Here is a 16,742-nt window from a genome sequence, read left to right on the forward strand (position 1 = left end):
TCTCTCCTAAACCTAACCTAACCTGGTAGGCTATATGTATAAAAAGCACCTCTAGAACTTCAGGCCGAATATTATGACAGAAATGTCACCATCTAGAGGTTAGTGATGGCACTACCCTGGAAACAAACAAACACTGTAAATGCTTGTTCAATTTGACCCGTGTGTTTGATTAGTTCACTATGTTCTTACTTTACATACCTACACAGATCACTCCTTGTTCCAACTTTGTACCTTAATTTAAAAATAAGAGTCGTGGCTTTCTACTTTTCTTTTGGACACACTTTTAGATGACACAGGTAGGATGATCAATGCTAATGCACGTGAGCTAATGGTGCGTTCAAGTCATCTCGTGAGTTGTGGGCGACTGGGGCTGGGCGTGCTACTGAGAAACATGGCACATGCAACATGTAACGATAAAGTTGGCAATGGCTTCATAAATTCATTGAAAACATAAAAAACAAAGTAGGCCTACACCTGATGCACATTTATTTGTTCTTCATTTTCTAGAACAAGAGTTCAAGAACCGTACTGTATATTTGTGTAATTAATTAAGAGAATGCACTCTTACTCATCTTACTTCGACGAAAGTGACTTGACCTGCCGACGTAAACACGACTTCCTTCCCACCTCGTAAGTACGAACTTCCCGGGAGGACTTGAACGCACCATAATACACGACTTATAATAATATATTCCATTGTCACTGCAGACAATGTAGCCAAAAGAAATCAGCAAAGCAAGCCATTGACATACACAATCCAGAAAAGTGATATGTAATCTAAAATGCATGTTGTTGATCTTGTATGTTAAATTTGACAAATGAAGCTTGCTGTTGTAAACAAAGTTACATAAATCTCACAGCAAATAATGCACCAAATTATAATTCTAACCCTTTTAAAACAATTTTGTGGATTTATCTTTGCAAGTTATTGTGTTTGATATGGTTGGTTAAATAATGGGATAAAATATCCCAGATGGGTTTGGAGTGATCATTTGCATGGCAAATATTACACTGCCATTGTCCAACAGTCAGACGGCTATAATAATTCAGCAGTCAGCCTGTATCTGACTACAGAAAATACTTAATATGATAAATGAATCATTGTCAAATAAATCAGTAAATACATCCTATACGAATATGTTTTGCATTCCTGTTTGCTATAATTTCATGTCAATTACATCAAACAAATCACCAAATTTTAAACTTTTATTTAAATCCATCCTTTTTAAATCCAAGAAAGTATGAAACACTGAAGGAAATTTTTAAAATATGAACAAAAACCAGTATTTGCATATAGTCCTTTTAATATTTCTACCACATTTTCTCACCATAAGCTTAGATCACAACACAACTCAAATACACAGCTGAAAAGCCTGTGCAAATGTTTGAGCTGTTTGTCTGTACATGTATATTACTTGCTTGCTTTGGTCCTTATACTCTATTTGTTTGATAACCCTTCACAAATGTGACTACTGATGAAGAATAGATGTGATCTGCATAAACCCCACTGTAACACAGTCTTGATATACTTTTACAAAATCAATACATCACGTCATTAATTTACCTTGACTTGAATGTGGCAACTTATTTCAAACAGAAGCATGGAGCACCAACAGTCCAAAGTTTAGCCAGACTGCCTGCTCTTAATCCAATCATTTACTGCACCTAGATTAATCTGTATAATCTCATGGCCACGTTGATGGTTCTCATTGATCGCAGCTCCAAAAATCTGCACTGTGGCCTGTATGAACGCCATGTAATTCAACTTTTAAAAACACAAAAACAAACCAACCTGGTTATTTCATAGGACATTTCAGACAAGATAACGATTGCAGAAGTGCTTGTTTATTAATACAAACATGTAATAATTTACCCTACACCCTTGTGCAAGCATTATATTGCATTTTCACATACTTCACATCAAGCCACAACAACTCTAAAGGTGTGAAATATTTGAAATGTTAAGACCTCTTATAAGTCGATTTAAGCTTTATCTGGACCCTAAACAAAACCACACAGCTCAATAGCTCTGAACAATAGTCACATAGTCCTTATTAGAAACAGATACTGTAGTTTGCGTAAAAACTGAGAGACTTTATAAATCTGTTTATATGAATATTACATGAATATCTTTGGGATACTGAAATAACTACACACAATAAATGTTGATGTAATCAATTAAACTCTGTTCACATCAACTCTGTGAATGCACAATAAATTAGGGTTGAATTTACAACAGTTTGCATAGATTCCTGGGTTTTGTATGAGTGACGATTAAGCATGGAGAGCTAGCTGAAAGGCATCAACAAGAGTGTTTTTCTTTGCTTTTTACAGTATTTTTAGTGTTCTGGTGCAAGGAAGGAAAAGTGCCCGCATACTATTAGCAATCTATTCTCCTTATTAAATCTGTGCTTTAAAGGGATAGTGAGCCAAAAAATAAAATTCTGTGATCATTTACTCACCCTTGTGTTGTTCAAAACCTGTGACTTTTTTTCTTTTGCAGAACACAGAAGATATTCTTAACAATGTTTTCATCCACACAATGAAAGTCAACGGGGTCCAAAACAAGATTAGACCCTGTTGACAAAAGCAGACATTTTTCAAGCTAAACTATCTTTTTAAGGGCAATTGTATATGGAGCATTATGACAGGTAATGGCACCAGAGCTATTTGAAATAATGATGAAATGGTAGCAGTATGTGCTTGAATCTATGCATTCACAAAAAAATAAAGAGCACCACCAATAACATAAAAAAAACAAATGACCCCTTTGACAAAAGTTATCTTAAATACTAAAGTTAAAATGTTGGTAAACTTTAAACTTTAACAAGCCAATGTGCACCATCATTAAAGCTTTATGAACAGATATTATTAATTGGATGTAAAACTAATAGCCATGGGTTTCCTAAGTACAAACCTATATAGCATTTTCAACTGAAACACCACTGATAGTGTGATTTAGTCGATATCTAGACTTAACTAGTGTCTGGATATCCATCCTTAAGTATAAGAAAATGAAAACAAAAGCTTGAGGCACTATATCCCACCAAAAACATTGAGCAAGACATCCAGAATTTGCATACACATAGAAAGTGCAGTTGTAAAGGTTACAATTGGTGTCTAAGTGCATAGATTTGTTCTCACATTTACAGTATGGCTTATTTCAAAGATTCAATGGTTGCAGAGAGAGGCCTCTCATTGTCTCTTGGTGTGCTTGGAGTTGTAGTGGCTCCGCATGTCTTTCCGGAGGCGGAACTTCTCTCCGCAAACGCCACAGATGTACAGATGCACATCCATGTGCTTCTCCAGATGCTCGGCGCTGGGGAAAATCTGGAAACACACCTGGCAGATAGTCTCTCCGGCAGATAGGTGAGAGATCATGTGTCGCACATGATCATGTTTAAGGAACGTACCCTGATCGCACACAGGGCAGACGTACCGCGCCATTCCCTTGTGCATGTCAGTGTGCAACCGAAGCTGTCGTTCGCGCAGAAACTGTTTCCCGCAGGTCTGACAGGTGAACTGCTTTTCCTTGGTGTGCACGGTGTAGTGCTCTCGTAGGTGACACCTTTGGTAAAAGCCTTTGCCACAAATTGCACAGAAATGCTTGCGCCGATGGTCTGGCTCGCCGCTGTCTTCCAACAGAACGGGCCGGAAGGGCTCCTGTTCCGGACAAGACAACGTATGCTCCACTGCAAGACTTTCACTTTCAAATATCAACCCACAGAGCGGACACCGAAAGCCCAGGTCGGCTCCTTCCAGCAAGCTTTCATCCATAGCCTCGGCATCTTCAAGTAGAAGCGAATCCTCCCCTGGGGAGTCCGTCTCGGCTCCTTGGGGTTCACCACAGCGCTCTGCGTGCTCCTGCAGCTGCCTGCCTTTAATGAGCACTTGGCCGCACCTTCCACAGGCGCAGATATGTCCCATGTGGCTGGAGATGTAATGAGCAGACTGATTCTCCTCCGTCAACAGGGTTCCGCACAACTCACATGGAATGGACACACCATCTTGCTTTTCCTCTTTGATCCGCTGCACCTTTGGATCCGTCTCTAACCCTGTGCTTTGGCCCTCCAAAGCATCCATGGCGGATACTCCAGCCTCTTCCTCGCTGTCAAACTTTATCTGGTCTGCAAGATTGTCTTTGTATGCCCTGGTACGAAATTTGCAGCTCCCTACGTTATGGTTCCCTACCTTCACGACTTTTATAGTTTCCAAATCGCTCTCGGAGTCATTGTCTCGTTCCACTTTAATGGTTATATTCCTGGAGAAGGCAGCCTCGCCGTCCATGCCAGTGGCGACAGACCTGATCACGGTCTCTGCATCCAGCTTGTGGTCTGTCCAGTCCTCTTCGCCCTTGCAAACTGCTCGGTGTTCATCTGTACCCTCTGAGTTCGAACTCTCGGCTTTGCCAGCATCACCGTTACCCTCTTTGCCGACTTTGGGCGTCTGGAAAGCTTTGCGATTGGTGCATGTGAGGATGTGTTCGATAAGCAGCTTTTCACAGCTGAACACAAAGCCGCAATCGTCGCATGTGTATGTGCGTCCAAACCGAGGACGTTCTTTCATGGCAGAGCTTCGGCCTGAAGTTCTCTTCCTCAAGTCACACGGCTGGTCTACAACAGTCTCTGAGTGTGGCTGAGGGTGTGGAATTACCACATCTTCAGAAGGCCTGACAGTTGAGATGTTAATGGTTTGACGAGCAGTTGTGGTTAAGGCTTTTGCTGTGCGTTCATTCTCAGAAGGGCTTGGTCGCTGCTGCTCAAACATTCGAACGCCAAACATCATCTTGCCTCCAACCACACTGGATGAGGACGAGGAACTGGACGACGAAGAGGACGACGCAGATGACGAGGGAGTCAAATTGGACGTTCGGATGTCTCGGAGGTCCTCGAGAGAGTCTGGGATGTAGTACATTTGTAGGTAGGTCATAGATGATTTCAGCTCCTCAAACTCATAGTGATCCACAACGATTCGGCCAAGGTACATGAGCTGCAGGATGAGATCGAAGCACTCTGCGCTGATATGCATGTTGCTGAGATCAAACCGCGCAGTCCCCTGCTGATCCCGGATGAACATCATTCTGAAGTAAGAGCTGCAGGCTGCCAGCACGGCCTTGTGGGCCCTGAAATAAATGTCCCCTATGGCAATGCAGCAGTCACAGAGGAAGCCCCATTCCCTTTGGTTGTTGAGCTGCTGCAGGACATGCTCACTGTGGCTTGGCCTTGCCATTACCCTGTGAACAATCATAAAGAAACACATAGTAATTAGTAAGACCCAAGTTTGAGGAATCTTCTTTTTCACAGGTGCCCTTTGGCCATGACCATAATGATAATGTATTGATTTGCAAACTAATTGTGGATGTTCAAAACATACCTTTGAAAAGGAATGAAACATGGAGTTCAGGTGTCTCTAGGTACGGTTTTACAAGTTGAACTATTTTTAACTTGAAATGTCATGCTGTCAAAATATTATAACACTCATCATGACAAGACACCCAAAAGCATACAAAGATGAGTGAATGTGTATGCCTGCTTAAAAACAGGAAGAAAAATAGAAAATAACTTCTATGAGAGGGTTTTATTATGCAAATGTTCAGCTGAAGAACAGCACACTAATTCAAGCACCGACATTAAAAAAGCTTTTTAATGGTTTGGAAATGTATTTGATCAAAAACAGAGTAAAACATTTTAAATTGTGAATAATTATTGCAATTTAATATAACTGTTTTGATTTTAAAATGTAATTTATTCCTGTGATGGCAAAGCTCAATTACTCTCAAAGCACCATTACTCTTTAGTGTCACATGATCCTTTAGAAATTATTCTAATATGCTGATTTGGTACTGGCCCCTAACTTTTGAACAGTAGTGTATATAAGAAAAATAATGATAAAATAGTCAAACTCACTAATCAACTAGATAGATAGTCAGTAGTGAACACCTAGTCGGCATTAGTCACTCACACCTAGATGTTAAACTAAAGTAATGGCCATTTGGCTACATTAAACAAATATTTGCACTATATTGTAACCAAATGGGCAACTCACCAGGTAAAAATTCCCTAAAAGGAGAAAACTTGGTCAATAAACTCAATTGACCTGGCTATAATAATGAATGGAATCTACAGTATAATTAATTAGCTTCAAATTTAGCTCGTTTCCGTCGTTCAGTTCCATCATAAAGCCAACAGAGAGGTTTACATCCCGCCCCCGCGTTCTCATTGGCCCATTTTAGAGACAGAATCATGCGGGCGTTGTGGCTGTCAATCATACACCGCACTTAAAAGTAAAATCAAACTACTTGGACAACACACAAAAGATCTGACCATACGATTGCCCATAGTGTCCACATTAAGTTTTAAAAGGATCTGTTACTCAAGAGACAGCAGAACAGAATATATCTGACCGTTGTCGTAGGGAGATCTCTCACGCAAGCATGCAGTGCCACCCCCGCGCAGCTTCCCGCACATACGCTATGAGCTTCACATTACTGCAGCTCGTGTTTACACGCAAAACACACGGAAAATACTCACCGACGGTAATGGGCGCTAACTTGTAGCGAACGACAGAATTCAAGTTAAAACACAGAGCGAAGAAGTTCCACCTCTTTTGCCTTCGTCCAAGCGAAAACTTGGGACGAGAATAGCTAATCTCGAGGGCGAAGCCCCTTCTGTGCAGCGCGGATGAAAGAACTTCCGCACAGCCGCTCTGCGAGCTCTATCACCGCACTGAGATCCGGCCCCGCTCACGCAAATCCAGCCCGCCCCAGCACGCGCAGCACAGTGAAAATGCAACCAAACCATGTATGAAAATATGCTCGTCAGGACGAATGCGGTAACACTTGTGTTGAAAACGAAATAGAAATAATGATGTAATATATCTTGCATTTTGCAATTTTTTCAGCAAGAACTAGCCTACTTATTTGGTAGTAGTTTTATATAATGCAATTTTTATATAAACAATAAAAATCGCTATACGACCATGCCAAGCATTTTGGATAACTGTTTTTTTTTTTTTCAAAATAAGTTTTTATTTGATTATAATTGAAATGAGAAATATAACTATTTTTGTAAGCCTACATTAATTTAACATCACATAGCTTTTTAGGTTATTTATAAACAAGTTGTTTAATTTTTTACATTTGATATAATTACAATTCTCAAAAAATTAAAAATATAGGCTAATAAAAATATTTGTATTCATTCAGTCTGTCAATTGACTGCTATAGCTATTGTGTTGTTAAGTTTGTGTGCTACGTTTTTACACAGATGAGTTTAAAGATGTAGGCTATCATTTTTAAAGTAGGCTAATTTAAGTTGTTAGAAGTGTCCCTATGTATGTGTGTTAAACTAAAACAATTTCATGAGCGCTGTCAGACTCTTTTGCTAACCTGGATTTGCTCTCGTTCATGCAGGGTTTCAAATGTTTATTCTTTACGCATTTTCGTTTAGCGAGTTTACCACACTAGACCAGCATTGTCTAGGCTATACCTGGCCTGAGTGATCTTTCGACATAAAAGATCAAAAATGTAACGAACGAGCATTTAAATACAAGCATTTAGCGTCTGCTTCATGTTTTCACTATGCGAGCGTCTGGATCAGTTAATGTACAGTACGGTCACGTGACGGATAACAAGCTAAGCCGTCAATCGCATGAAGAACCGCGAGACCATAAGATAATTTTCCTGCTGCAACAAACACGAAATTATTATCCGTTTCTCTCATATAGTTGGTAAGATTGCATTTTTTGACCGCGTGAATGCATTTTGTCTGTGCTTTGGTTAATGCATGTTTTGTTGGCCAAGGTGCATGAAAACGGACACCTTTTCTTCGACAACACTTGATCGGTGTAGACTAGACGTGTAAAAAAACATGATTCTATCGCGGGCAAATCTGCTGGGAGTCAGACCATGCATGTTACAGAAGCATGAACTAAATAGCTCCTACACGATATTTTGTGTAATATCCATTCGTTGACATTTTCCTAGGCGACGTTTGCTGTTTGTAAACGTCCTTTTGTGCAATGAAATAGGCTATAAGAATCACTGTCAGGTATTGTCTGGTCAGGTCTGCATGCAAAGATTTTAAAATGTTGCACTAGTCTGTAACCGTTAAATACAATCCAGTCGTTGCTGCTTATCCGTAGGAATTACGTAGGCTATAATTGATACAATGATTCAAGATGTCATTCTTCGATTAAGTTATAGCGTATATTAAGAAGAACGTGCCGCTTCAGGAGAAAATTCTTCCTATAAAATCCCAAAATAGTAGCCTACCTATAAATAATGTAAGCATGTAATTTACACATATATGTTTCAATGTAAAAAACAAAAAAGCCAACCCTCTCCAGATGTAAACATCTGGTATGTCTCAAAATTTGTTAAAATAATATGGCCATTTTGATCGATAGAGGTCGCCAGTTACTCAGTAAACTCAGGCTCTTCATTGGTTGGTTCTGGCACTGGTCTATCATGTATAACTATGCATCTGCGGGACAAGGAAAAAATTGAATGTCCGAGAGGATAAAAAAAAAGAAATATAGTTTAAAAGTATGTGCTGAGTCCTTTCACATGTAATCGTTGTATTTCTGTTGGAGTCATGCATTTTGAAAATATTTTTCATGCATTTAAAAAAAATATTTTTCTAAAAAAAAAAAAAAATTGTTAATATAAAAAAAGTTTTCTTAAGGTTGCTGTATTTGACATGAACCCCTACCCCCCCCCCCCCCCCCAGCTTTTCATAAAATTGCAAAATAAGTGGATTTAAAAAAAAACTTAAATCATAATGACTTTTATATTTGTAAAGACATGAGACAGAAAAGAGATGTAAAATATGTTTGTCATATAAGAGGATGGTTTTTAAATAACTCAGTAAATACAAAATATACAACATTTATGTTGCTAGAAATGTTGACTAAATACACTATACTGTATTAATATAGGTAAAAGCCATTAATACTGATACCATCATAACAGTAGGCTATTTAAGTTATGCATAGGGATTTATTTGGTTGAAATCTGTCTTCTACCTATGTATGTTCTATGTAACAGGTTGAGATGGACGTGTCTGGTCATAGTCTGTTCCTCCTGCAGCAGCTGAACGTCCAAAGGGAGTTTGGCTTTCTGTGTGATTGCACTGTTGCCATTGGCAATGTATACTTCAAGGCTCATCGCGCAGTCCTCGCTGCCTTCTCAAACTACTTCAAAATGATCTTTATCCACCAGTCCAGGTTAACTAAAGCTCTAAAACTACCACTTTTTGAAACTACCACCTGTTGACTTTATCTTGAACTGTACCAACATAACAGCACTGAATTGAAGGGTCATCCATCATGCTTAATAGTCTGATAATCAAATAAGAATGTGGAGGAAGTCAAGATAACTTGATTGATAAACAATAGAAGTTGTTGCATGTTAATAATAATATTAAATATAGACCAAATGAAAATTATTAAACACAATTAGTAGAAAATGAATACATTGCTTATTGTGTTTTTAATTGACTGTCTTGCTTTTTTCAGTGAGTGCATCAAGATCCAGCCCACAGATATTCAACCAGATGTCTTCAGCTACCTGTTACACATCATGTACACAGGCATGGGTCCCAAACAACCTGTAGACCAGGGCAGACTTCAGGAAGGCATCAAGTTCCTCCATGCATACCAGCTCTGCCGTAAATCAGGCGAGGGTGGCCCCGATGCATCCTCTGACCCCATCCGTATGTCCAATCTGTATGGCATCCAAATCTCTTCGCAGCTAGCCAGTAAAGAGAACTCAGGCCTGAAGGCTGGTGGTTCACGGGACCCTGAGGACAGCTGCTCCAGCACTAGGGCTGATCGCACACATGGCCGTTTAGCTCTCGCTGTAGGGCTGGAGGGCATCGCATCTGAGCGACAGCCTCAAAGCTTCCGTGCCGCGTCCTCGGTGGCCTCGGGGGATGAATCTGACATTTCGGCACGGATCAAACAGGAACGGGTAGAGGAGGAAGAACAACAGGACGGCGACAAGGAGCTTTGCTCTCTCTCCCCAGCCCAGGTGAGCCCCTGTCAAGCCAGTCTATTCAAAGATGGCCCTCTAGCGCTTTTGTGCCCCCGGTGCGGTGAACGATGTCTGTCACCCGAAGGCCTACAAGAGCACCTTTTTACCCATACAGCCTGTGCCCTCGAGACTAGCGGTCTGATGGAAGGCCCTTCAGAGGACAAAACTGGGGAGCACACGTCCCTGGAGGAGAGGCGGCTTCATAAGGAGCGCATAGACTCTGGCAGTCTGGAGGAGGCCCTGCGGCAGAGCCAGGCCCTGGCAGATGAGCTGGCTGTGGAACTCAGGCGAGGCAGCGGGACCGGACGGAGCGGCAGCCCATTGGCAGCCTTCACGCGAAAGCGCAAGATGGCCTGTGCCGTCTGCAATCTTCGTTTCTCGCAGAAGAGCCAGCTGCAGGAGCACATGTTCTCCCACGTGGGCAAGCCACTGCGATACCATCGCTACAGCCGCTTCTGCGGGCAGCTGCTCCATGGCTGCGAGGGCCAGCCTGATATTACCGCAGCCACGGGAGAGGACGCAGCCAAAGACACTCAGGATAATGGCAGCTCCTGCTACTCACTGGACTCTGAGGTCTCTCAGGAGAGCGTGGACGCAGTGACTGTGGAATGACGTCGTGTTTGACTTATATTCATGTGAACACACAATGTAAGGTAAAGGAACGTTCTGGGTTCAGGACGTTAAGCTCAATCGACAGCATTTGTGTTATAATTTTGATGACCACAAAAATACATTTCCACCTGTCTCTCCTTTACTCAAAAACAAAAGAGCAAAAATCTGGGTTAGAGTGAGACACTTTGGAAGTGAATGGGGTAAATCGCTAAAATGTTTAAATAAGCACTGTTTCAATAGTACAGCTGACAAGACGTAAAATTTTTAGTTTGAAAATAAAATCACTTACTATCCTTTTCTGTGTAAAGTTATACTATATCCAGGCCATTTGTTTTAAAGTCGACAACAACTGGCGCACAAGTTGACGAGTGCTTGTGTGTGGGGTTAAGAAATTATTCTTTATTTACTGGTCATAACTTCTGGAAAGAAATAGCGCAGACACTGAAGGGATAACATTTTCTAGTATCCTTAGAAAGGCTGTGTTCAGCTGTATATATACTCTAGTGAAACAATACCAAAATGTATTTAAAATACATTTATTTCACACTTAGAACAACCATTAACATATTTACTGATACTTGCTGATATAAATATTATAATTAAACTTTATTTGGAGTACTTCTTTATTGCACAATGCACATTTCTTAATACTAAGCTTAAAAAAATGTGTTTTAATATCATTATTAGTAAGGATAATATGATCTCTGTATAATATCAGTCTTTGAATGCAAGATATTTAAAGTGTACTTAAAGTATACTTGCAATGGTTCCACAATCAAATATATTTAAGAATATCTAAAGTTGGACCTGTTTCCTGATAACTGAAGTGTATTAAGTACAAAATTAGTTGTTCCAATTTAGCAGACCATAAGAATATCAATTTAGTAGACCAACAGTACAATTGCAGGGTATTTATATTAAGTACATAAATATGTAAATGTATTTGTAGTATACTTAGCAAAAATACAGTTTGGTATATTTACTTTTCACTAGGCTATACTTTGTGCTTAATGCTGTAAACCCTAAAACTTTCAAACAACTTTCAAGTTTCATTCCAAGTGCCTTACCATAATGTAGATTTTTTCTTTTTTAAACATGGACAAGTCGAAATTATGTCTTGTGGAAAATGCCATAAATGCTGTCGATTGAGTTTAACTTGTATTGAACACAGAATATTCTCAGACTCAGCACTTCTGTCCTGTCCCAAAAGTCTCTGTCAGTGTTAAAACATAAAATAATTTTGTTTAAAACTTAAGTGTTGATGATTGTAGTGTTGATATATAATGATGTTGCTGACTCTTGGATGACTGAACACTGTTGGATCAATTATATAGTCAAAGAAAGTATTAAATCGACAAGCACATGCGCAGGAAACTCAAATAGCATTATAAAGTGGCACATTTGACAAATGACCGCAATCGTAATATTTGTTTTTAGAGGCCAGTTTAAGCGAATATAATATGTTATTATTTCTTGTTTATTTTGGGGTTGTGGCCTAATGAGTGAAACTGACTGTGCAAAGAGTCTAAATGATTTCTTCCCTAAATCGAATTTCCTACAAAACGGGTTCAGTGCCTTAGAATATATTTTGCCAAACATCTCTGTAAAGAAAAGCACTTAAACTATTGCTCAGCCTGTTGAACCAAATCCAGTTGTTTTTCATTTTCAAGTTAACAGTGAACAGTGCCTATTTGTGCAAAGTTGTCCAAGACTTCTACACAATCAGAATAATCTATCAAATGAATGTGAGCAACTGGTGCTTTTCTAAAAGCTTTTTGATGCTGAAGGACTTTCATGATTATATTGTGTATGAAACAGAGTATAATCCAAGTTTGCTAACAATCGTACTACATAAACTGGGGCAGTGCATAACTAAGATGGGACAATGCCACTGTAAATGTCTAACATAACAATTCTGGACAAAAACAGCAATGGCACATAGTTTCCAGTCATGTTTCAAACACTGAGACATGACAAAACGTTTTATTTAGAATGACTGATCAACTTTTAAGACATCACTGATGGTAGACATGGTTTCTTTGTGCTGTATTTGAACTGTCAAATCACCACTTTTTGCAGTTATATTAATTGAATACTCAAATTGAGGCTGGTGTACTGTGATGAGTATTTTAAATCAGCAAAACTTGCGTTTGTGTTATTTGTGTGACTTGTGTAGTGCATTTAAACAGGCCATTTAGTTTTATTCATCATCAGCACTCAGTGCCATTGTGTGATAATGTGTTTGGTTATTTATTTATTTATTTTTTTAAATAAATGGCACATTGAATAAACTGTGATTTATAATGCATCTGATTTGTTTGTATACTTGTCAATGGTTTTAATGGTTCACCTCTAAAATGAAGATTCTATCATCACTTACTCATCCTCAAACCCTATTATAATAAACCTCCTGCATGACTTTATTCTATTACTTTTAACACAAAAGCCACGTTTCCAATGAAATTACCCGGAACAATTCGTCCCAGGAACTTTTCCCCCCAGACCTGTTGCTGTCTGCGTTTCAGTACCATTAAGATTAGGCAAATTAGTCCGGTGACGTAGCAGGACTGCGGGTGCCTTTCCAGTTCCTGCTGGATTCAGCGCCCAAGTCCCACCCCCGAAAGTTCCTGAAATTTGAAAAAGTAGGCTACTACCTTTCGAGCAGGGACATTTTTACCCAGAACTTCATTTAGACCCTGGTCCCTGCGGTCGAAACACACCGAGTACCACCCCAAAGTCCCTATAGTTCCCATGAGGAAAGTTCCTGCGGTGGAAATGCGGCTAAAACATTTTGGACCCCATTGACTTTCATTGCATGGACAAAACAGTTGAAACATTGTTCAAAATATTTTCTTTTTTGTTTCGCAGATGAAAGAAAGTCATACAGGTGTGCAACAACATGAGGGTGAGTAAATGATGACATCATTTAAATTTTCGGGTGAACTATCTTGAAACTGACCATCTTGTAGTAGCATCTTAGTGCCACAAGAGAGTAGCATGTAGTCACAAAAGCAAACATCTTCCCTGCTGCCAACTCTTGTCATCCTTATCTTCAAGCATTACTCCCAAGCTTGTCAGGTATACAGTCACTTATAACTTCAGTGTAGGCTTCAGTCAGCGCTTCATTTAAATATGAATTGAGCAACCGATACACACACCTTGGTTCTTAGACCAATTATTATCATAAAAACGTTGCCTTTACTTTTACACAACATAAACATGTGGCTCAGTGCCTTCTTGGAATCATGTGTGAGATATTCATTGCTATAGAAACTAGACTGCAGTGACATCGGAAATAATATCGCAGTATAAAAAATATGAACAATAAAAGGTAACATTAAATACAAAGTGTAAATAATCATAAAAAGAGGTTAATCATGCAAACAAAATTACAGCATTTAAATCACACAGTGAATACAAACTTTTCCACAATCTGATATCAATCACATTTCCAATGTGTTTATACATGCGTCATCTTACATTTAATGAAATTCCTCTCCTCTTTTATGCAGCTTATTTATACCATCTCAGAGAAATATTCACTGGCTAAATAAAGAATGTGAATATGTGTGGTTACACATGGTCCAAACTTATCTGATTGTGCTGCTGCTCGACTGCGAGCTGTTCCACAGCGCCACGGATGGCTGCTCGCACCATTGAAATTGCCGTCTGAATCAGTAAGGTCTCATTACATCGGCCATGGTCATGTTCAGTAGACACATTTAGGTCAGAAGGATGTAGTGTGTTTGTTATTTTTAAATGTTGCCAGGACCCATTCATTGTAAGACCATCAAACTCTGGTGCCTCATACATGTTCTCTTCCTCTGATAAGTATGCATGCTCTATAGTAATCACTGGCCTGCATGTTGTATCATTCTCTATAGTCTCCTTATTTAAGACTAGCAGATCACTACCTGATGTTGTGGCCTGAAACTCAGAGTCGAAACTACAGCCACTGCAACATGACAGAGGAACCGCAGAATCCAAAATACCATTGGTTTGTAACACCTGATCTTCTTCATTCATACTCACATCTTGGTCAGGACACATTTCCTGCTCTTTATCCATGTCAGACTCCATATTTATGCTCACATCTGCACTGAATGTAAATGTCTCTGGAATGCTTTCTGCTTGTATTTTCTGTTCTTCCTTTTGGTTCTCTTCTTTCTTGATACCGGGAATGTCCATAACAGCCGCAGGGGATTGATTCAGTTGATCAGCTAGGCCTACTTCTTTTTGTGTTGGATTGTGAGCACTACACTCAAACTGATCAATAGGAGGTGCTTTCTTCCTTCTTGGAAAGATGCGATAGATCTTTTTAAATGTCAAATCTTTTGGTGCCGTTATCTCCTGAAAAACCATGCCACCGCCTTGCTCTTTACATCCCCTTCCTAGACTGACATTGGATGTGGCTGATCTCTTAGAAATGGGCCACACTGTGAAGAAAACTCTCTTTTTACTTTTTCCATTAGGAACTTCCTTATTGTTTGCATTACTCAATGTATTCTCACACACAGAGTTGCACATGTTGTGTTGAGAATTGTTTTTGTCTGATTCCTTCCTCTTGCCACACCTGAGGAGTGAGGAAAATGTCCTCTTAATGGATGTTTTTGAAGTGCTTCTGGTCATGTCCATTTTACTTTCCATATTTTCATCTTTGCTTTCACTCTCCTCCAGTGTTACAAGAATTCCTGAGGTATCTCCTGGAGCATCTGGCTGGGGTACCCTCTCCTCTGAGGCTTTTTGAGGGCTGTGGTGGGTAATAAGTGAGGATTCGTGGTCTTTGCCATCACTGTTTTCTTGATCATTATTCTCCACTGTGCCATCACAACATTTAGCTTGTCTTTGCCTCCTCTGTGATTTACCTTCCAATCTCTCCTTTGATATTGACTTCCCCAGCAAAAGCCTGGGTGGACCCGTGAGTTTTCTCTTTAAGCCCCCCTTCTCCTGACAGTCTGGTAATTCAGTCTCTTGTGTGGACATGGTTAATCAAACAGTACTACAGTCAATAATAGTTCTCACTGGTAATATTGGATCAATTACATGAGCGGCTGTTTTCTCCACTTAAAAATTTGTCTGCTTAAAGATGTGGAAATGCTGCAAACCAACACAAAAACATTGTATTACTGAAGTTAAAGGCTGTATTTCACTTGTTGGTTGAATCATATTCAGTGACTCATTTGTCTTTTTATATATCACACATTTAAAATGTGTATCTTTAAGTATAGGCTATATATTTTTTTCAGAGACGACACGGTGCAATGTTTACAGCACAAACAACAAACTCGCATAACGTTACTGGGTGTGACACCAATGCGAAGTCTCTTTATATGAAAACATCTTAAATAATTCAGGCTAAGCGTTTTGCTAACCGGTTCTAACAGTAAAAGTTAACTATAAAAATATCATTAATGTCAAATAACAACTTTATTTATTCATGTCGCATATAATTTAAAGAGATAAAGATATCTCAGTATAATGTCACAACTCGACGACTAACGTTACTCCGATTAAAAAAGTATTTTTGTTTGTGACAAATGTAACAACGGTCATTACTTTTGCATCTTAATCTTTGTGATGACAGATAACTCATGCGAAGAAAAACATGGGCTAACTTAGATTTAAAAAGTGGTACAACAACGTACTCATTATTAATGTTAAATTAAAACACCTACCTCAGGCTACCTGCAAAGTGAAGAGCACGACTTAAACTTGTCACTGTTGTGGCGTTTATAAATCCACTCTCGCAGAGTCTGCTGATCTGCCGCGCGCAGAGACTCAGCAGGTTACACGCCTATCGGTTTCCATAACGACCAGCTGATTGACGCTTTATGTGCGCGTGCCCCTCATCCATCCAATCAACACGGAGGAGGCTCGGCTAATGTGAAGATTGATATCCATCATTCCGACCACATTCACAATTTCCTGAAACAATTACTATTTAGCCATTTTTGTCCACACTTAAACGTCGAAAATACACTAAACTGTTAATTTATTCAACTACTTTTGGCCCTTGAAACACTTTTCACACTCTCATTAGTTTAATTTATCTACTATCAATGATAGTTGATTATTTTAACACTTTTTGAATATCTGA

At 39.4% G+C, this 16,742-nt stretch overlaps 3 protein-coding genes across 3 annotated transcripts; 1 reads left to right on the plus strand and 2 right to left on the minus strand.

Annotated features, from left to right (window-relative positions):
- Positions 1 to 1,197: 1,197 nt before the first annotated feature.
- On the minus strand, positions 1,198 to 6,724 carry zbtb1 (zinc finger and BTB domain containing 1). The gene is made up of 2 exons (XM_079887685.1): positions 6,531 to 6,724; positions 1,198 to 5,233 (listed from the first exon to the last, which is right to left on the minus strand). The coding sequence occupies exon 2, from the start codon at positions 5,227 to 5,229 to the stop codon at positions 3,196 to 3,198; it is 2,034 nt and encodes a 677-aa protein (XP_079743811.1). The 5' UTR covers positions 5,230 to 5,233; positions 6,531 to 6,724; the 3' UTR covers positions 1,198 to 3,195.
- Positions 6,725 to 7,610: 886 nt separating this feature from the next.
- zbtb25 (zinc finger and BTB domain containing 25) lies at positions 7,611 to 11,320 on the plus strand. The gene is made up of 3 exons (XM_079888101.1): positions 7,611 to 7,728; positions 9,047 to 9,225; positions 9,517 to 11,320. The coding sequence occupies exons 2-3, from the start codon at positions 9,053 to 9,055 to the stop codon at positions 10,643 to 10,645; spliced, it is 1,302 nt and encodes a 433-aa protein (XP_079744227.1). The 5' UTR covers positions 7,611 to 7,728; positions 9,047 to 9,052; the 3' UTR covers positions 10,646 to 11,320.
- A 1,630-nt stretch (positions 11,321 to 12,950) lies between these two features.
- On the minus strand, positions 12,951 to 16,453 carry LOC307168308 (uncharacterized protein). Its single transcript, XM_079888100.1, has 2 exons — positions 16,321 to 16,453; positions 12,951 to 15,742 (listed from the first exon to the last, which is right to left on the minus strand). The coding sequence occupies exon 2, from the start codon at positions 15,626 to 15,628 to the stop codon at positions 14,219 to 14,221; it is 1,410 nt and encodes a 469-aa protein (XP_079744226.1). The 5' UTR covers positions 15,629 to 15,742; positions 16,321 to 16,453; the 3' UTR covers positions 12,951 to 14,218.
- Positions 16,454 to 16,742: the final 289 nt, after the last annotated feature.

Source organism: Squalius cephalus, assembly GCF_949319135.1.
Source record: "Squalius cephalus genome assembly, chromosome: 12".
Taxonomy (NCBI): Eukaryota; Metazoa; Chordata; class Actinopteri; order Cypriniformes; family Leuciscidae; genus Squalius; species Squalius cephalus.

Excerpts from the sequence above, each read along its gene's own strand:
- LOC307168308 (XM_079888100.1), bottom strand. The coding sequence starts at position 15,628 with ATGTCCACACAAGAGACTGAATTACCAGACTGTCAGGAGAAGGGGGGC.
- zbtb25 (XM_079888101.1), top strand. The coding sequence starts at position 9,053 with ATGGACGTGTCTGGTCATAGTCTGTTCCTCCTGCAGCAGCTGAACGTC. Across the intron at positions 9,226-9,516 it reads ATCTTTATCCACCAGTCCAG|TGAGTGCATCAAGATCCAGC; the intron begins GTTAACTAAAGC and ends TGCTTTTTTCAG.
- zbtb1 (XM_079887685.1), bottom strand. The coding sequence starts at position 5,229 with ATGGCAAGGCCAAGCCACAGTGAGCATGTCCTGCAGCAGCTCAACAAC.